This window comes from Danio rerio, chromosome 21 (genome assembly GCF_049306965.1).
Source record: "Danio rerio strain Tuebingen ecotype United States chromosome 21, GRCz12tu, whole genome shotgun sequence".
NCBI lineage: Eukaryota > Metazoa > Chordata > Actinopteri > Cypriniformes > Danionidae > Danio > Danio rerio.
The window spans coordinates 21,424,101-21,445,895 of NC_133196.1; the positions used below are offsets into that span (position 1 = coordinate 21,424,101).

General features: G+C 33.8%; 1 protein-coding gene across 6 annotated transcripts in view; it reads left to right on the forward strand.

Annotated features, from left to right (window-relative positions):
* Nucleotides 1–20,354, forward strand: part of tnksa (tankyrase, TRF1-interacting ankyrin-related ADP-ribose polymerase a) — a 174,401-nt gene extending 154,047 nt beyond the window's left edge. For 3 of the 6 annotated variants that reach the window (XR_012396727.1, XR_012396728.1, XR_012396729.1), the window contains 9 exons: nucleotides 721–803; nucleotides 10,634–10,754; nucleotides 10,844–10,941; nucleotides 12,223–12,297; nucleotides 12,410–12,515; nucleotides 14,258–14,444; nucleotides 15,810–15,966; nucleotides 17,624–17,861; nucleotides 19,942–20,354. Coding sequence is in view for 3 of the 6 variants with exons in the window: in XM_068218960.2 (XP_068075061.2) it covers nucleotides 721–803; nucleotides 10,634–10,754; nucleotides 10,844–10,941; nucleotides 12,223–12,297; nucleotides 12,410–12,515; nucleotides 14,258–14,444; nucleotides 15,810–15,966; nucleotides 17,624–17,710 (914 nt within the window). In the remaining 3 variants the exon portion in view is untranslated. Of the gene's footprint in view, nucleotides 1–720; nucleotides 804–10,633; nucleotides 10,755–10,843; nucleotides 10,942–12,222; nucleotides 12,298–12,409; nucleotides 12,516–14,257; nucleotides 14,445–15,809; nucleotides 15,967–17,623 lie in introns of all 6 variants that reach the window. The other 3 variants (XM_068218960.2, XM_021474446.3, XM_068218961.2) reach the window with 1 other exon arrangement.
* Nucleotides 20,355–21,795: the final 1,441 nt, after the last annotated feature.

A 21,795-nucleotide genomic window follows, 5' to 3' on the forward strand; every position in this document is an offset into this window, starting at 1 on the left:
TAAATAAAAATCTAAACACCATTTAAATAAATACAACTGAATTAAATTTAAAACTACAATCAGTTATTCAGTTATTTATTATTCAGTTATTTAAAATTATCTATCAAAAATTTCTCATAAAAATGACAATTTAATTTAGATATTAATGAAATTAATGTAGGTCCAAATATAGAAATATATGTTAAAAGCTAAAATGCAATAAAAATATAATAAATACAACTGATGAACACTGCAAAAACACAACTAAAGAATTAAAACTTTAAATAAAAATGGAAATATAAATCTAAAACCATTTATCATACAAAATAATACAAAAAAATTAATTAAAATGATTTATAAAAAAATTATAATTTATTTAAAATATAAACAATTATATAATATAAATGTTATTCCAATTATAGAAATATATTTTAAAAGCTGAAATGCAATAAAAATATCAGAAATATAACTAATGATCATTGCACAAACACAACAAAAGAACTAAAACCTATTTAAATCTATAAGAACTTAAACTTATCTAAATCTTATCTTATCTAAATCTTATCTTTTTAAAGACAAGTCTAAAAACAATTTAAATAAATTAACTAAATAGATTATTTCACATTAAAAACTACAACAGTTACAGCTGTTTTATCCTATAAATCTCAGAAAAAAAATTGTCAGTAGATTTAGACTTAAATGCAGGTTAATTATAATTGTTATATTTTTCTTTCTCTCCAGTTACAATTCTGGATATGAACATCAGCCAGTTCCTGAAGAGCTTGGGCTTGGAGCATTTGCGGGATATTTTTGAGCGGGAACAGGTAAGGTCACGTCCGCGGATCAAATCAATTTCACTCATCTCAATCTCATCAGCTCCACTCCACACATTAAATTGCCAGCTGTCCCGCCGTTGTTTCCTGAACAGAACTCCAGGTCCTTCTCGTCAGAGTTATGTAAATGCGATGACATCTGCAGCCTCGTAATTATCTCCTTTCAATATACTCTCTCTCTCTTCATCATTTCTACCCGACTCCTCCTCTGCTGGATACTGAGAGATTACTAGCGTCTCTCAATCTTTATAGGTGTGAGAGAGAGATCCTGGGTGATGGACTGACCTCTGCGCCCCCTTCTTTTGATTAATACAGTCATGCTGCTCCTTCACACTGAGCTCAGGACTCTGTTGCTCCTCTATAGCATTTCTTCTCAGCTTCTTTCTTGCTCTTCTTTAGCTGCGGCAAAGATGCTAAAAACCTGTTGGGAAATTGCATTAGAATGGCAGGGAAATTGACACATTATCTATATTGGGATGCTAATTCAAGTAAAATTTTATGCATATTTTAATGCAAGTAAATTGCAAATTTTAATGCAAGTAAAATTTAATTTAATACAGTATGTTGGGCAGGGCTTCATTTTGGATCTAGAATACAATTGAAGTCAAAATATTTTTTTCAAATATTCCCTAAATGATGTTTAAGAGAGCAAGGACATTTTCACAGTATTTCCTATATTATTTTTATAATATTAGTTTGTTTTATTTTGGCCAGAATAAAAGCAGTTTTTAATAATAATTAAAAAAAACATCTTTAGGTCGATATTATTAGCCCCTTAAGCAATATATATTTTTAATTGTGTACAGCTGTGGTCCCCAACCTTTTTATCACTGCAGACCTGTCAACGCTTGACAATTTTACCGTGGCTTGTGGGGGTGGGTGTTCATAGATTACTAAATGACCATCAACTATTTTGATGTGTTTGGGTTTTCTGTGTTTGTCTGAGGTAATTAGTCTACCAGAATGTGTATATTCCATGTAGTATGAATCTGATCGGTCAGTACTTGTCATGTGACATGTGGTGCTCTTGTGGCGTTCTGAAAAGTTGAGATGTTATTACACCTATTGCATACGACACTCCCAAAATGCGAATGCAAGCCGCATTCTTCCATTGGAATTAACGAACTTACATCATGAAATTAACTGAATTTACATTATGATTAAAGTTATTGCACATCTGACGGTTCCTGCCTCTGAATGAGCAAGTTTTAGCTACAGTACTTGTAGTGTTCAGAAAAAATACAAAACACTCACGAAGAAACTCGACAGAGAGGAACATAAAAACCTACTGCCTGCTAGTGTTTCAGTGTTATTGCAGAGGAACACAAACCACATTAAGTATAAATCCACGACTATGTGCAAGGTAGGCGCTGTGGGTCACACCGATCACTTAACGCAGAAGTAATCAGCCTTAAGGCCACTTTTATTTGCGATCTCCAGCTGTTGATCTTCTTGCACAGACATGCTGGATTCACCTGATTCATTGAAAAATGGGTTGCAAATTCATACCTTGGCTGTTTGTGGGTCCTTCTCTGGGTCTTTTCCCATTCACAAAGAAACTTTCCAAAGATGTCTGAATTTTATATTTTTATTCTTATTTTAAAAATAGTTTTTGAATTTATCTTGACAAACTATATTTAATGTATGTCATTTTCATGTCTGAACTCAAAAAGTGTGGTGAACAAATTAAGAGGGGTTAAAAATTAAGAATGGTCTATTTGATTTCATGGGGACTAATGCACCAAATTTGATCATTGTCTCAAATTTTTTAATGTATTTATTTTCTGTTTCTTTTTTACAATTATATTAGATTGTATGATTGTTTAAATTAATTATTTATTAAAGTTAAATAAATAACAAAAATTAAACAATAAATAAAATACACATTTAATTATTAATTCATTTGAAAGATTTCTCTTTAGCTTTCTGAAATAAATCAACTTAAAATCTTAAATCATACTTTTACAAACTGTAAATTCACAACAGACATAAAGCTTTTCTTTGGTTAGTGGAGGAAACAAAGCAGCTGCCCTGGCTTTTAATATGCGTCAAGCAGAGATAATCTAAAAAGAAAATACCATCTAAACTTGTCTAAACAGAGGATTCTCCTAATAAAGCTTATAGAATCTCTTACCTCCTTCTGCAATTAAGGTTGTTTTAAATTCAACTATAATCCCCCGATAAGATAAAAATAACACATATGAAAGTATATTAAATAAAGCACATGGATTAAGAATAGATTTTTACTCTGGCATTAGATGAAATGAAGAAGATGGTTAACCCTTTACCTGTTTCATACCTTTGAGTTTCTTTATTTAAAAACACAAGAGAAGATATTTTTTTAAATGTTGGAAACCTGTAAACACTGACTTCCATAGTATCTTTTTTTCTACCATGTAAGTCGCTGGTTACAGGTTTTTACCTTTCTTCAAAATATCTTTTTTTTTTTTGTTTAACAGAAGAAAAAGTCATAAATGTTTGGAGACACATGAGGGTGGGTAAACCCCACACGGAATCTGCACGCGGAGAAATACGCAAATTTCCTCAGATTTTGAGCCTATCAATGAGTCTATTTATTTACTTGTGTAAATGTATGTAAATTTATATTAATTCAGTTTTTTTATTAATTTCTGTATTATTATTGAAATTATTACTACTTAATTTCAGTAGTATTATTATTTATGATTTATTTACAATACAGTTTGTAAAGTAAGATTTTCTCTCTTGTAGTAGATATATGAGACACTTGCTTTGTTTACCAAATAAGTGGTTCTAATTGGATTTGCATTGTAAACATTAAATAAAAGTTTCAAAATGTGTTATTATAAATTATTTCATATATTAAGTTTTTAGGTATGAAACTACCAAAATTATTCAGCATAAGTCTGCAGATTTTTTTTTTTTACAAAATTCTTTGCAGAAATAGTAACCGCAGATTCTGTATGGCCCCTATTCATGGGTGAACTATCGCTTAAACACACATCCTGCCTAAACGGTTATAATGAAACTCATTCATTCATTCATTCATTTTCTTGTCGGCTTTGTCCCTTTATTAATCCGGGGTCGCCACAGCGGACTGAACCGCCAACTTATTCAGCAAGTTTTTATGCAGCGGATGCCCTTCCAGCTGCAACCCATCTCTGGGATATTATAATGAAACTATCCAAACATAAAAAATATCATCTGTACAATCTTATTGTTTAATATTGAAAACATCATGGAATCATGAAAGTATGAAATGAACGGAGGTAAATATTTGTACAATATTTGCTTTCTAGTTTGCTGATTGTGAATTTGGAGCAACAGTTGTCCAGTTTTGATTTCTGATTGTTCAATTTGTTTCATCTCTACTTTAAATTCATTTTTTTAAAAGGTACCAGGTAGGGTTGCACCATATTGGAAAAATCTGACATTACAATTATTTTTTTTTTCTGCAATATGAATCTTATTTAACCAGATGAATTGAATAGCTCTATTTGGAAAGGTTTTATTAATTTAGATAGATTGGGATAATCAAATCTACTTCTATGCAGTGTGTTTGCATAAGTGCAAACTTAACATAATAAATTACAAGCATATATAAATACAACAGAGCACAACAAAAGTGAAATAGACAGTGCTTCATGGTTTTCTGGAGAGTCTAACAGTATTCAGGTACAGAAATCAAACATAAAAATAACATGATTATTATTGCATAAATGATTTCAAAATGATAACGTTTAATAATGCTTTTATTTTTTAATATTTAATAAATGATCTAATCCTGGAATGTGACTACTGCGGATACACACATTTCGATATCGATGCTCGAATGATATATTGTGCAGCCCTAGTACCAGAACACATTCAGGTGATTTTTTTTTCCTTCTATTTTTTAAAATCCCACCACAGTCTCTCAATCTTTATAGGTGAGACGAGAGATCATAGGTGATGGAGCTGACCTCTGCCTCCTTTTTCATTATTACAGCAGTGTCTCTCCTTCACATGGAGCTGAGTTGTTCCAGCTTTTCTTCCGCTCAGCTTTGACTTGAGTCTTGGGACCCGATTGGCACGCTGCGCCAGACCCGCCACTCATTTGCACATAGATGAACAGAAATGGTCTTTGGCGGCCACCAGCTGGGAAGAGCGCTTGATGTGAGGGGCTGAAATGGCTTGTGATTGTGGCTTTAGTAAGACGCATTCATCTGTCTCGCGGTGACTCACTCTTCTGCTCGCTCTCCATCTTATTCTGCTTCGCTGTGCCCACGGGAGATGGAGCATGAAGAGGCAACACTTTTTTTTTTGAGACGCGCTGAAAGACTGAGTGCAAATGAGATTGAGGACGCGCTCACAGATCTCATACACACAGCAGTGTCGTCATTAGATGCGTCTGGTTTAAGCCTCCCAGCAGTTTAGAGCTGTCTCTTCGCTTTGCTGGTGCCGTCAGGAGGACCGAATGGGAATATTTGTCTCTCTTAGGTGTCTGGTGCATGTCTGATGCATTTCCACTTTATTTTTTAGTAGAGATGGGTTATTCAATTCAATTCATGTTTATTTCTATAGCGCTTTTACAATGTAGATTGTGTCAAAGCAGCTTAACATAGAAGTTCTATTCTAGAAAATGTGTCAGACCAGTTTTTAGAGTTGCAGTTCAGTTCAGTGTGGTTTACATTTCACTGCTGAATGTCCAAACACCGAAGAGCAAATCCATCGATGCACTGCTCCACAAGTCCCAAACCAAACAACCCAATGGTGACAGGGGCTAGGAACAAACTTTACTAATTGACGAAAGTTAAGGAAAAAACCACAACCGTCTTCTTTGGCCTAACTTCTTGTGCAGAGCTGCAGACTAGGTGCCCGAGGCTGGAGAACACTGGACGTCCATCGTGGAGGGTTATAGTGGTTAATCAGGCCCAAAGTTATCTGTCATAAAGTTATCTGTAGCTCAAATGACGACATTCTCTATTTTGCCTTTCGTATGGCTCTGAACTGTTAAAACACCTCTCAAATCGCTATTTCGGGTGCGAAAAACAGAAAAAGTCAAACCAGGTTTGAATTTTTTAATGGCGAATGAAAGTTTCAGAGGCAGTGTGTCAATACGATTGACAAACCGCGAGGTCACTTTTTTTTTTTACTGAAAATTACGGATGAAAATTTTGATTCATTGTACAATAACCTTAACCCTGACACATAATGCAGCTTTTATCAATATTTTAGAAACCGCATTTAAATATCACCAGTACTGAATTCATGAATTGCGCATTTACTATTAGGATAAAGCATTTGTGTTTATTATGGGCTCATTTTATGCTTTTTTCTTGCAAGATTTGACTACACAAATTTGTCAACGTGTACCTCATTCTCTGTGATTTCTTGCAATAAAAAGAAAAATAAATAAAAAGAAAACAATAAAAAGAAAATGCAACACTTATAGCAGTTTAATTACATCTTTAACACCTAGTTGTTTAGTTAGGTTGTATAAAAATTTGGATTTGTCCATTTATTCTAAGCACTTAATATTTTTCTGCTAAATTAAAAGCTTGAGCTTTTTAATGTTCAACTGGTGGGTTGCTTTCATTCTGAATTTCATTATTTGATCTGAAAGAGAATGCAGAAGCATTGTTCCTCTGAGTCATTATCCTTAAACTGGAGACATGGATTTCACTGTTTTCACAGAATTAGAGCAATAGTTAAACTTTCCTCTTTAATGCTGGGCTTAATTAATCAACCAAATCGACTAGTCTGGTTTTAAAGATTTTCTCTTTAGTAAATCTGCTTTAGTTCCTATTGAGCATTAGAACCAATAGAAAAAACCCTCATAAGAGTACAGAGAGAGAGAAAAAGAAAAGGAGAAAAAAATGGAATCTTTCCTGCTGCGGCCATCACACCTTCACGGCCATAATGGTCGGCCTTGCGAGTCCTATCGATTGAAGTGCACTGTGCTTCCTGAAAAAGAGAGAGAGAGAAAGAGAGAGAGCAGTTGGCAGCTCCTGGGCTAATGGCCTTTGACAGACCTATCATAGATGTGATGCATTGCCAATAAGTGGGCCTTTGGAATTGAGAGTGTGAGAGTTTGAGATTACACAGGCTGATGCAGAGTCAACAGTGACTGGACGATTACACATTCTGTTCCTTTCACTTTCATTTATACCGAAGTAAGTTGTTTTTTTAAAGAAGTCTTCAAGGTGCCAATTATTCGTTAAAAATTGCAGGAAGATTGTGAAATATTGATACAGTTTAAAATTCATTCATTCATTTTCTTTTTGGCTTAGTCCCTTTATTAATCTTGGGTCCCCACAGCAGAATGAACCGCCAACTTATCCAGGATATGTTTTACGCAGTGGATGCCCTTCCAGCTGCAACCCACCACTGGGAAACACCCATACACTCATTTACACACATACACTACGACAATTTTTTTAGCTTACCCAATTCACCTGTACTGCATGTCTTTGGACTTGTGGGGAAAACCGGGGCACCTGGAAGAAAACCCATGTGAACACAGGGTTAGCATGCAAACTCCACACAGAAATGCCAACTGACCCAGCCGAGGCTCGAACTAGTGACATTTTTACTGTAAGGCGACAGCACTACCTAGTCCGCCACCGCGTCCCACACTTTAAATTGACTATTTTATTTTAATGTGTTCGATAGAATTCATTTTTGTTTAATCAATCTAACTGCACCCTTGCTCAATTGTAAAAAATAATAATCATTTGACTTTTTAACGTTTTTAACGTCAGCTTGTCATGTATTTTCAGCATAGTACAAATTAGCATATTTTGCACAATAATGATTCCTTTAAAAGAGTATTGTGTTTTTGAAAAATTTGTGTACAGATGCAAACAATCCCAGTTCACGCTAATCTGCTGTAATATGCAGGCCTGCCAGAAGATGGCGATGTCACTTTGTAAAGAAATAATAAACGTCTGATCACATATGGTCCTGTAGTCCATCATTGTTGCTTTGGCTGCTAGGTACTGGCACATCTATGGACTAAAAATTAACAATGTATAATACAGTTGACATCACTTTTTTTTACAAATTCACAATCTTTTAATGACAAATAATAGTATGTTTTTAAGAACTTGCAGTTTGAAACCAAAAATCTTCCAAAGTATGCATATATCACATGTAACTGAACAATTAACTTTTTAGCTGATAGTGTTGTAACATCACAAATGTCAGGGTTCGGATCACAATATGGTTTTTGAGTCGCATGTTGGACCAGAGGAGACGACAAATGTAATTTTTAGTACTGTAAAAAACAGTACTGCAAGACACTTTTGGTTTTAACAACCAGAACTTAGAACCTGTAATTTTATTCAAAACAAAATCAAGAAATAATCAGCTGAATAATTCTAAACTGTAAAATATTCAGTACATGTTGCTGTTAACACTAAATGTAGAAATCTAACATTATAATTTATTACAACCCATGTTTATTTTTAGTCTCAATAAATGATTCCGTTATTCACTCATAAAATTTCATATTTTTTTGCTAGATGTGTCATTTTTAAAGAATTATTCAGTGGCATATTTTTGATGGCCACCTATTGGTTAAATAATGTAATTGCTGCCTACAACTGTCATTTTTGAGTATAGTTAAATGCATATGACGGTGATTTTTGTTTACCATAAACCATTAGTAGTTTTATCTAAACTATAAACTGTTATCCCAGTGTTATTTGACTTTGTAACTTCATAACTCAAAACACTAAAGATAGATTTTTGCGTTTTTCAAACACAGATTTTAAGCAGCGTTTGGAAGGATTAATAAGCATATGCAAATCCTCATCATTTATAATTTGTTGCGTGGGTGTTGAGACACCGATCTTTTAATGATTAATCGTGCCACTTACACTGAATGAATTAATGCAGGCTAAACCAGTAATGACAGAACCCACCACAACTAACTCCATCATCATTATATTTTACAGGAAAGCCTAAATGCTATCAATGCAAATTTAGGGATAATCTTAAAAAAAGTTTTTAAAAAAAAGTATTAATCTGCATGATTGATGTGGTGATTAGTGATGTGTGTTCCCAATCGTGGGTTTTGATTGGTCATGAAACAATCGTGATTCGTTACACCCCTATTGTTAGTAGTTTCACTTAAACATTTCCTTAGGGAAAGTTCATATATGTTAGAATTTACAAGCAAAAATGTGACGACATATTCATTTCGTTATTATTTCGAAACTATTATTGTAGTGTGACCAAATATTAATGCTCTCTGTAAGACACACACTGGCTCCCTGCCTCGCAGTCTAGCATACGCGTATCACCATCTGCCGGTTTGCTTTTGTGTGCTTGTTGCATGTAGGAGGCGCATTCAGCAATAATCTTTCTGTGAGTCACACGCAATATAATATCCATCCAAGCCTCCCGTCGCTCTAAGAGTTTATCTTCTCAGTGGGAGGAATTTCCACATCTCAACAAGCTGAGACAATAAAAAAAATTGCACTGTTGGCTGTTTTTTTAAGCAGCGGAGTCGAAACTGGCTTTGAAAAGAATCACTTTGTGTCGTTTTACATTACAACTTTGTCTTGTGATTGGATGTGCCTGCAGACAACTTTGGCCTCATTTTGCTAAAAACAGAAGGGATTTTCCTTTGCTTTTTTGAAAGGTGTGACTTGGAGATGATAGCATTATATAAATAATCCCACGTGGATTCACAGAAATGACTAAAATGCTGTATTTTGCATGCCTGGCCAGTAGATGTAATTATGAAAAGAAACTCTATGTGCTCACATATAGCTATGTAGTTCACTATTATAATACGATATGGGCTGGGCGATAAAACGATAATAGCAATTATTGTGATCTATTATTTTTCCCTAATAAAACAAAAATAGTTGGATTTTTGTGCTTTAAAGCTAAACTAAATGCCGCTACTTGCTGCACACAGATGGTCGTTTACACCAAACAACAGCGCAAGTTTACATTTGTTTAAATGTGAATAAGTCTTAAACCAATCATGTGACCAGATTTAAAAAGAAGTGTTTGAATTTAGCACAGAACGCAAATTTCTCAGATTTAGTTTAAAGCCAGATGAAGCCACGCTGGCATTCTCAAAACACTGACAAACAGGAGAAATACTGTGTTATGAACAATCCTGCTAAAAGGCCGTTGCACTCCAATTTGCACCATGGTATTGTGTCAGGATTAGGAGGTATGCTTATGAATTATATTATGTTGTTATGGTAGACATGTGTTGAATGTGTTAAAGTATAATAATGGAATGGAATTATAGTAATTGTCGGTATTAAGCTGCAGCATTTGCACATTTGTATTTGTACTCGATGTGTTCAGGCTAGTGTTTTTCATACAATAGGTTCATGAAAAACACAATTAGAATTCAACATGGTAATGCAGTGCTATATGCATGCGTTTGCTTATGGATGATCTAAATTGCTTATAATGATCTAAATGTATGGCATTATAGATGACTGTGTTCAGTTTTGTACAATTGAAGTCAAAATATTTATAAACAGTTTTACAGATGTTATTTATTGTGAAATATTTTTTTTATTATTCTTTTGGCTAATGCGATTTGTAAAAAATGTACTTGTGACTCTCCCATTCAATGCACTCTAAGTTGATTAAGACTTCCAGTACTGAAAAACCCAGAAATGTGAAAAGGGTCCATTGTCAAGTACTCAAAACATAGTCTACATGCCTGAACCTATAGCATATAAAATATTTTGTGGTTTTGTGAAACACTAAAATGTTACACTTGTTATGTAAATTCCCAAAATGTACCCAAAGTTTTTTGAAAATGCTGTCATTTAAAAAAAAAAAATCTGCTTAATCTGACCGTTTTCGACCTGTTGTTCTAGATTACTCTGGATGTGCTGGCTGACATGGGCCACGAGGAGCTCAAGGAGATCGGGATCAATGCTTATGGTCACAGGCACAAACTCATCAAAGGCATTGAGAGGCTGCTGGGCGGTCAACAAGGTCAGTCCACGAACATTCAGCTCTCAAGTAGCATCTGTTCACGGCCAAACAAAGTGTAGTTTTAATGTGCCGGTGTGCTGCATTTCAAGGTGCCAACCCATACCTGACGTTCCACTGTTCGGGTCAAGGCACGGTGCTGATCGACCTGGCGCCCGATGACAAAGAGTTTCAGTCAGTAGAGGAGGAGGTGAGATGGCCATTCAGATTAAAATACAGTAGGGTATATTAAAAATGGGTTTCCTTCATCTGTGCTAAGATAAATAATTGAAAAGTGATGTGTAATTCCTGTTAGGAATGAGCTTGATGGTCAACTTGTTGTCCAGCGACTCAGAGATTAGTTACTGATGTAAATAGTTTTTTTTTTTTAATAGATTTATTTACTTATTTATTTACTAACTCCTTTACTCATTTATTTAAGTTTGTAAAGTGCTTGGCAAAAATTAGCACACCACTTCTGGAAAGGAATGTTTTTCTTCATCTCTCAGGGAATATAGCCACTATGTTTTGGTGGCTATAAACAAGTTCTATTAAACCATTAAAGTATCCATTAAAACAACAGTTTGATCACCTAACATTTTTATGAATAGAAACATAATACATTCTACAAACTACAAAAATTTCAACTAAATATGATATTTGGTTATGTTTCCCTCGTTTATTAAAACTTTGTGAAATTTTCTCCCAACAATTTAGTTTGGGTTTACTAATTTTTAGACAGTGGTCTTAATTTTGTTTATGTTAGATTAGTTCCAAATTTGGCTTTGGCATTGACCAATTTATAAGCACAAGTATATTTATTGTAAAGCTTCCTTTACAAAATATTAATTTAAAAGAGAGATTTGTGAAGGGTGTCCTAAAATGTTGAATCATTCTCACATAAGAAATTTTGAATTATTTTTTGATCCACTTCAAACGAGAACTGCTAGACATATATGTATTAGTGAAGCTTTAATGAGATTAATGTGGGCATTCACAGACAAAAAATTGTTAGATATTAGATTTTGGTGTGAGGAAATGGATTTTCAGTGTTATTTTTCAGTAAGTTATGAAACTTATTTGTAATTTTGTCACTTTAATTTTGTATATGATAGAAGTTGTAAACTAATTTTGTTGTTTCTATAATTATTAAGTTATTTTATTAAGTTATTAGTGTCATTGAAAGTTATCACTTATGTTTAGTGTTATTTATTATTTAGGGAACTTTAGTGTGTAAACTAATGTAATCTTATTTGTTTAATGTGTGATATAACTTTTTTAGTCATTTAATAATTATTTTTAGTCTTATTTTAGATTTTTTTTGTAGGTGTGATATCATTAGCGCTCATGTAAATGACTTTAATCTTACTATTTTATCGTATTTATATTTAAATACTTTATTGTGCAATTACAGTTACAGTAACTTACAGTCTGATTTCACATATATTTTACGTGATTTGACCCTATTGAAATGCCGTGTAACATTTTACAGTTGCAAAGTACGATCAGAGAGCATAGAGATGGAGGCAATGCTGGAGGTGTTTTCAGCAGATACAACATCCTGAAGGTGAGTGTGTTCTCATTTCACTTATATTTACAGTGGTGATGGTAAGTTCATGGTTTGAATGCTCATTAATTATGCAAGCAAGGATATCAAAGTTTGTTTCTTGTTGGTTCAGATTCAGAAGGTGGTGAACAAGAAGCTGCGAGAGCGATACACACATCGACAGAAGGAGATCGCAGACGAAAACCACAACCATCACAACGAGCGCATGCTCTTTCATGGTACCATCAACATATGCTCTTAACCCTCTATATTGTCGCTTCATTGACATTCATTATAATTACATTTTGCATTCATGAAAAATAAACATTGTTCATTTTAGTCCTGGGGTCTGTTCTTCGTAGCTCGCTTAAATGATCTAAGATGATTTGGCAGATCCTGGATCTTTTAATCTTGATAACTGATCTCTGGCTAATTTAGTTCTTCAAACAAGTTTGTGAATCGGATTAAAATGTCTGGATGAACTGATCTGAGATTGCTGCGTGTGTTGTGAAGGACTGATCTATTGATCTGCGAAATCATGATCAGCAATGCAACAATTGGCTGACGGCACAGCAGCGTAATGACATCATCTGATTAATTTTCAATTATCCATGTGAGCAAAATTACATAAAATTCATTGGAAACGGTTTGTTAAATATTACATGCAATAACTTTACACCTTGTTGTGGGCTGCATGATTGGCCCTTTCATGTGTCAAGAGCAGTTCATTTAGTTTTACAGTTAGAGCTGATTTTTCTTATTATAGTACCCATAGTAGTATTATTGGAGCCGTTTTTTTAATTGGTGTAAAGAATAACTGGATGTTTACAAAAGCATTTTGATATTAGTAAAGGCGTCTGCAACTTTTATGAAGCATCAAATCACCGTCATATCTGTCAAAACATGTTTATGACTGCATAAATGTATTATTGCTTTTGAAAAGTCACATATTGTGCATTTCTATTATCATACACAAATTGTACTAAAGCAATCTAAAAAGTACATATCGATAAGTTTTCTCTTTGCACCACCAGATGGCAGTCTGCACCTTCTTTCAGATTTCAGTTGCAACCCATATCAAACACACCTGCCTGTAGTTATCACGTTGTGTTCAGGTCCTAATTAATTGATGTGTTTGATATGGGTAGCAACTGAAATCTGCAGGAAGGTGGCTATCCAGGAACAGGGTTGGCCACCCCTGGTATATAACTACTATTGTAAGAAAATATCAGAATTCGGTACATACTTTCTGTTTTATCTTTGCTTGAACTGAGCCGATTTAATCCTGTTTATATGAATTAAACCTGCTTCCGACCAGGTTTGAGCTAGCAGAACTGTTGCTATGACAACAACTCTCAAATCAGTTTTGAAGAACGAAACGATCCTGGATCATGTCAAATCGTCAATAACCAAATCCAGCTAACTGAGTAATCCACGTATGAAGAACGGACCCCTGCTTTATATTAAGTGGTCTTAACTTCCATGTACTTGCATCAGGATATAAATACAATGTACTTATTGTGTTTACAATGTATTGCAGAACATTCTGGTGCTTTTAAGGTGGGAGACGGGCAGGGTTAGGGTCATATGGTGATATTGGAAAGATTAAGGGTGGGTTAAGGTGTAAATAATTAAGATGTAAACAGAAATTAAATACATTGATGTATTAAATCAATCATAAGTACAAAGTAAAACATGTATTTACACAATAAGTACATCGTAAAAAATGCTTAATTTTGCTGTTCAGTACATACCAGTTAAGACCACCTAATATAAAGTGGGACCTTAATTTAAAATTCGTAAAGGGTCAAAAGTCTTGTAATAACTAGAAAATAACCTTTAATTAAAAGTTTTTTTCCATTGAGTGTTTCTGTGTGAGCCCTATAAAGGGTTTAAAGTGTACATATCTGCCTTGTAACTGCAAATGAAGCTGGTTTGACAATAAATAAATAAATACTGCTGCTCTTCTGCTGATCTGCAGGCTCACCATTCATCAACGCCATCATCCATAAAGGGTTTGATGAACGACACGCTTACATCGGTGGCATGTTTGGAGCGGGCATCTACTTCGCTGAAAACTCTTCCAAAAGCAACCAGTACGTGTACGGCATCGGCGGAGGAACAGGCTGTCCTACACATAAAGACCGCTCCTGTTATATCTGTCACAGGTACACACACAAACACACACACAGAAGATTATAGATTAGTTCTCATATACAGTTTTTACGAGTTATAAAATATATATATTAAATATCATGAATTTGTTTTGTCAAATTACAATTTTTACTCTCCATTTAAAGTTTAAGATTTAGATTGTTGTTGATCAAATAAATTAAAACAGCACAGTTTTTTAACAACTTCAAGCAACATACGTTTTGTTTAGCTTAAAATTAATAGAAGTGAATACGACTTCACACTTCACTTGACAAATAAAAGCTATAAAAAAATAAAGCTTTTCAGTCAGTGAAAATCTGGGAAAAGATAGTGAATTTGGCTTAGAGTGGGATCCCTGGATATATGACGTGGTGATTTATTAATGGGGGGATAACGGGAGCACTTACCCTACATGACCAGTTGATGGCGCTGTATGTCTAAAAATACACTTCTGCTCAACATACATATTAGCTTCAGGAGCCAGATGCTACGTGTGTTGTTCCTTAACAGTATCTGAAATCTAATGTTGTACTAAAGTGTTAAGTAAACATCAAGTGCTCTTTATTTATATCTACATAGTGATCTGGGACATTGACCTAGACAGACTGTTGTACATAAATTATTGTTATTGTATAGAATTGGCTTGTTTTGGCACATTTAAAACATGTGGCTAGAAAATTAGGAATCTAACTTTTTTGCTAGGGCAAGTAACGTTTTGTCCACTGGCCTAATTTTTTAAGATATTGAACCCAAATGCATCCATGAGATGTTTCTTGCATAAAAAAGTCTTAATTTATAAACATGTTTAAAAAAAAATCAACAAATACTATTTTATTGCAAAAAATTGTTTTCTTTTTAACTTTGTAAAAACTTGCTTGACACCCTGTCATCCCACCACTGAGCGATATTCATTAAAATATGAAAAAAAAAATATTGTAATAATTACTAAAATGTAGTGATCTACTGTAACAGTGTCATAATTTTTATTGATATTTACTTGATTTGTTAATTTATAGTAATAGATTTTTATATTGCATTCTATTGCGAATATAATCAAGCTATTTATAGTCAAATGTTTTCTAAACTTTTGTCTTGTTATAAATTAAACTGGATTTTTTTTAAATATCAACATCATATAAATGATGTAATTGTATTGTGGACAGATGCTTTTTTTAAGTAGTTGAATCATGCCAATACAAATCTTGTTAAAAATTGTTTGTATTATGTAATTTTTAAAAATTATATATGTAAAGAATTGTATTTTATAATTCAAAAATGTTTATATATATTTTTTTATCATAAAATTATACTGTTTCTAATGTTATGATTACAATAAATGTAAATTTTAACTACTGCAAATGTCATTATTCTGTTTGCAGGCAGATGCTGTTTTGCCGGGTGACTCTGGGTAAATCCTTCCTGCAGTTTAGTGCCATGAAGATGGCCCACGCTCCTCCTGGGCACCACTCTGTCATCGGCAGACCCAGTGTCAACGGACTAGCCTATGCCGAATACGTCATCTATCGAGGAGAACAGGTCTGACACTTCACCTGAGTTTAATACATGTAAATAGGGCTGCATGATATTGGAAAAATCTGAAGATGCGATATTTTGTTTTATGCAATACAGTGGTTCCTTGTTTATCGCAGGAGTTACATTCTAAAAATAACCTTGGATAGGCAAAATCTGCAGCTAAAGTAGTCAGCTTTATTTTTTCACAATTGATATAGATGTCGTAAGCCTGTATAACCCCTCACTACACACTTTATACACTTTTCTCAGGCAGGTGTTAATATTTTCACACTTTTCTCTCGTTTAAACAAATTCAGAACTTCATAGAAAATAAGACCAGAATTATTGAATTAAACCATAGATCAAAACCAGTTGTCAGACGCAAACATTCATTGCTGTCTGCGAAAAGGTTTATTAAGCTTTTGTGCATATAATGTTGGCAAAAAAATCTGCGAAACTGTGAGGCCGCAAAAGGTGAACCGCATTTTATCGAGGGACCACTGTATATGTTGCGATATACTGTGTCTATACAATTTCAGCAAATGATCGAATGGCACTTTTTGCAACAAATTTTTGGTCACACTTTATTTTAAAGTTCAATCCTTGCTCTTAGGAAACCATTATGTCTTTTGCTTCAATAAAGTACTACAACCCCAAATCAGAAAATGTTGGGACATTATGGAAAATGACAATGCAAAAGCAAGATAATGCAAATCCACATTCTGCGCACATTACAAAGTCCTGGCTGCAGAGGAAAAGTATATAGTTACTTGACTGGCCTGTCTGCTGTCCCGACCTGTCTGCAATAGAGAATGTGTGGCACATTTTGAAGTGTAAAATAATAAAATGAAGATCCTGTACTGTTGCCCACCTCAAGACTTGTTGGCAGGAAGAATAGCTTAAAAAATTACGCCTGCAACTCCTCATCACTTGGTGTCTTCAGTCCCTAAATGTATTTTATGTGTTGTGAAAAGGAATGGCATCAATGTAAAGTGATTAATGCTTTATTGTTCAAACTTTTGTTAGACATGTATTGCAAGAACCAAAATTGAAATGTGTTTATTTAGGGAAAAATCTATAAAAATATTTGTTGTATTGTCTGCAGTGTAATACAAGTTTAGAAATCGCTATTTTTTATTTGCGTTTTCCATACTGTCTCAACTTTTTCTTATTTGGGGTTGGGGCTCCTTATTAATAGTTAATAAGGTAGTTTAGGTATTGCTTAGGATTAGGGTTGAAGAATAAGATCTACAGAACATGCTTTATAAGTACTAATAAGCAGTCAATATCTCTATAACATTCATGCTAATGAGCAACTAGTTAAGAGTGAGAATTGTTCCCTAAAGTGTTACCAAATGTAACTTTGATTGACTGGGATGATTCTGTAGGAGAGTGAATCATGCATAAAATGTAATAAATAAACAATGAGCATAGATATTTATGCAATAAAACAATGATAAAAGTGAAATCAACAGTGCATGCTTTATGGTGTTGTATATTTAAACATAAAAATTACACTGCAAAGTCAACTCAACATTGCATATATATGCGATGTGACAATTGTGGATGCACACATTGTGATATCGATGCTGAAATGATATATTGTGCAGCCCTACCTGTAAACATAACACAAAAACTGTAGATAGATGCTTCATTTCTGACTTTCGTGTTTCTGTCACAGGCCTACCCAGAGTACCTCATCACATACCAGATCATCAAGCCCGACAGCACACCCCCATCCCCGGCAGGAGCAGAGCAGAAGTCCTAGTCCACAGATCTCAAGACTGTTACTCTCACATTTCATCCATAAACCTCTGCGCTGACTCTTCATTTGCAGTTCTGCTCCATGTCAGATCCCCGTTGAGTGTTTACAAGAAAGAGTTGCCTTGACTTGGCCGAGTCTCCACCCTCGTCTTCAGGTCAGGGGTCTGGATATAAATGCCATAACGCTGTTTCAGGGCTAAAATGAAACGTTGTGAAAGACAACAAGTGACCTCTTCCCTTACATTCTACTACATTTAACACCGTTTCAGGCATTAAAAGGTGATTGGTTACCCAAAAATGAAAAATTGTACTCATCATTTAATTTTTCTGTTGAACGCAAAAGATATTTTGAAGAATCTTTAAAAGTCAATTGATTTCCGTTGTAGGAAAATAATACTATGGAAGTCAATGTCAACATTCTTCAAAATATCTTCTTTCAGGTTCACCAGAAGAAACCTAAACAGGTTTGGAACGTGAGAAAATGATGACAGAATTTTCTTTTGTTTTTGGGTGAACTGTGCCTTTAAAAGGAACCCTGTGTGTTAAGACTTAAGGTTTAATATTATAAAGATGATGTCCTTTACTGTATCATGTGTTTTAACTACATATAAGATTGTTTCACTTTAAAAACAATTTTATTTTGCATTATTTTCGGTGTGCAGTGAAAACTGCAAAAAAAATTTTTTTTTACTGCAGCTCAACTTAAAACTAATTCAATGATTTAGTATGATTCAAAAATGATTCAAAAACTGATTCAGTGGAACATTGTGTGGCTTTAGAATGTAATATTTAGTTTAAGGGCATCTCTTGAACTGAAAATAAAACACTTTCAAGAGGAGAAAAGAATAGGAAAATGTCTGTACACAAATAACATTTCTTACAAACCTTGATCTCTCCACTTCAGCCCTGATTACAGGTGGAGATGGACACAAGATCAAGTGTACGATTTTGACCGCTAAACATGCTAATGTACCATTTAAAGCATGTTTAGCATGTAATGGATATTTTATTTTGTGGATTTTATGTGGTATTCAGAGCTCTTTAAGCTTGTGTGTAAAAAAGATGATAGTGAAGACTTTCATCACTTCTCTTGTTGCATATGACTAAAAATTAACATCAAAAGCCACACAATGTGGTATTAAATTGAGTTTCATTGTTGATTAAAAACAAACACAGAACACTGAGGGGAAAAACTCTGACTTCAAGCACTGCACATCTAAAATAATAACACCCTCTAATCCAATATGAATGTGGATTTATAAAATCTGATGTATTCTTAGGTTTTCTGCTACATATTGCAGTAACAGACATCATTTATTTGAATTTAAGCCGTCTTAAAGGGATAGTTCACCTAAAAATGACATTTTACATTATATTGATTCACACTCAAATGGTTCCAAATCTCCACAAAACAAGATATTCTTATTATTTTTTTTACAAAAGAAAATAATGTGAAGAATATTCGAGAATAAACAGCCATTGATATTAGAGACAAAAACTACTATGATAGTCAATGGAAGTCAGTTTTTTCCCCACAATAATTCAATATATGTGTTCAACAGGTTTGGAACAAGTGGAGGATGACAGAATTGTAATTGGGTGAACTATCCCTTAAATAGCCAGAGTTCCTTATAGTTGTTTCTTCCAAATGGTTTTACTGTTACTGTGATTAATTCTCTTTCATTCTTGTCACTTTAATTCACAATTGTGATATAAAACACACACAAGTTTCCTGAAATATATATAATTTTTTAGTTTTTTTTCTTTATGCATTATCAACAACTAAAAAGCCTTAGATGGGTTTTAAAGCAAGACGAATGTTGATGCAGAGACCGGAAATATCGTAAAAAGCCTTTGACCACAAAATAGCAAAAATTGTGTGCTCTAATTTTTTTATTTTTTTATTTTTAACATATCTTTGCACAGGAATACTGCTCAGAATGTCCCATTCCATCGCCCAATCACAGCCCGATCCCAAAATGCATCTTTTTAAAACAGAATTTGCACTTTTAAGCAGGACTTAAGTTATTCAGAATAATTTTAAAAAGACGTAGGTTTAAAAAAAAAAATACAATTGTACAGGTTGTGTAACGGACAATGCCTTTGTATAGCTTTTAATGTTGTTTACTGATGCAGAGTGGGTTTTATTTAGTACTGTAAAGGAAGCTGAAGTTTTCCTTCTATATTTTCAGATTTTGCTTTCAATACGTAATTCCGAAATCTTGTTCATTCCAGTCTGGTTTTTCTGCCGTCATGAGAAAGGCCTCTTTTTTCCCGCGAGGGTCTCTGTAATGTTATTTTTCCTGTTACACACTACTGAACTCAGCAGCTCATCTTTCAGAAGGAAGAAGTGAAGGAAAGACGTGGCTCTACCTCTGGTCAGCTTCGCTCAGGTGTAGTTTGTGGTGTGTCCTGGAGGTCATTTATCTGCCTTACTCCAGAGAGAAGACCTTTCTCCAGCACAGATGCGTATGAGGGAGGTGGACGGACTCGAGTGTTTCTCAATTGTGCGAGCTGCGTTTTTACTTTATTTCTATGTTCTTGTGAACTCTAAACAGAAGCGGCTTGTCAACCCAAAGCCATCAGCGGACTAATCAAACACTCCACAATCATGTAAAATGGTCTTAATAAAGTACGTCATAAATGAGTCTGCTGGTTTCTTTGCGTGTGTTCTGTTACTTACAGATTGGATTTTTCTATATGTATAACTATTTATAAATCATGATTTATGATAAAACACTGTAAAAAAAAATTCTGTTATTTTAAGGATTTTTTTTCCAGCAGCTGGGGTGCCGGAAAAAAAAACTTAAAATAACAGACGTTAAATTAGACATATTTGTCTTAAAATAACGGACGATAAATTACAGAAAATTGCCGTAAAATAGCAGACATTAAATTACAGACATTTGCGGTAAAATAACAGACATTAAATTACAGACATTTGCGGTAAAATAACAGACATTAAATTACAGAAATTTGTCATAAAATAACACTTTAAATTACAGAAATTTGTTGTAAAATAGCGCACGTTAAATAACAGAAATTTGCCGTAAAATAACAGACATTAAATTACAGAAAGTTGTCGTTAAGTAACATGCGTTGAATTACATAAATTTGTCGTAAAATTAATTTACAGAAATTTCTGTAATTTAGGTTTGTTTTTTACGGTAAGTTTCTGTAATTTGATGTCTTTTATTTTATGACAAATTTCTGTAATTTAATGTTTGTTATTTTACGGTTAATTTTTGTCATTTTTACGGCTGTTATTTTACTGGTTTTTTCGACACCCCAGCTGCCAGAAAAAAAAGGTAAATAACCGATTTTTATTATTATTATTTTTTATAGTGCAGAGTCTGCGGGTAAAGTCTTAAAATGTCATAAATCTCAAAAGCTAAATGTTAAAAATGTCCTGGATTACTGAAACATTGTGTGGTAGGTCTTAAATCTTTTTAACAGGTCTTAATTTTCCTTGTACAATAGGTGAGTGAATTATTGTTTTTAGTATTGAATGAAAACTTGGAGGGTTTATAAAACGCCTGACTGAATTACAATGTAATTATTGTTTTTTTAAAAGAACAATTCGTCGATAATTCAGTGAAAATGTTACTGAAAGTCATGGAATACACGTCTGGTCAAACAATAGAAACCAAAACCGTCATGTATTTTATGACAAGCTATGACGTATTTTTGAAATGTGTATATGATACGCTGAAAATTATTTGATGTTTCTACGATGCATTATTAAATTGTATTAGTTAAATTCTCAATGCGCTTTAAATATGTAAAAAGTATTTCCATTTTTTTCCGTCTTACCGTGTCGTCTGATTCTTTGAATGAATCATTTCAGCTGCTAATTTTTCCTACAGTGTACCTCTGGTGGTTAATCATATTCATTATGGTTTGAACAAGTCGCTATTGTTTAAGCGTTTTCCAACAAAGTTTACCTGAAACGAGTGGGAAGTCTAGTTTCTGCGAGTCAGACAATGAGGAAAGGTGAAATCAGCTATCAAACCCACACTAGAGGGCGCTGTGGCTCTTTAAAAAAAACTATTCATTATTCAGAAGGCTCGCCTCATTTATCAGATTTAA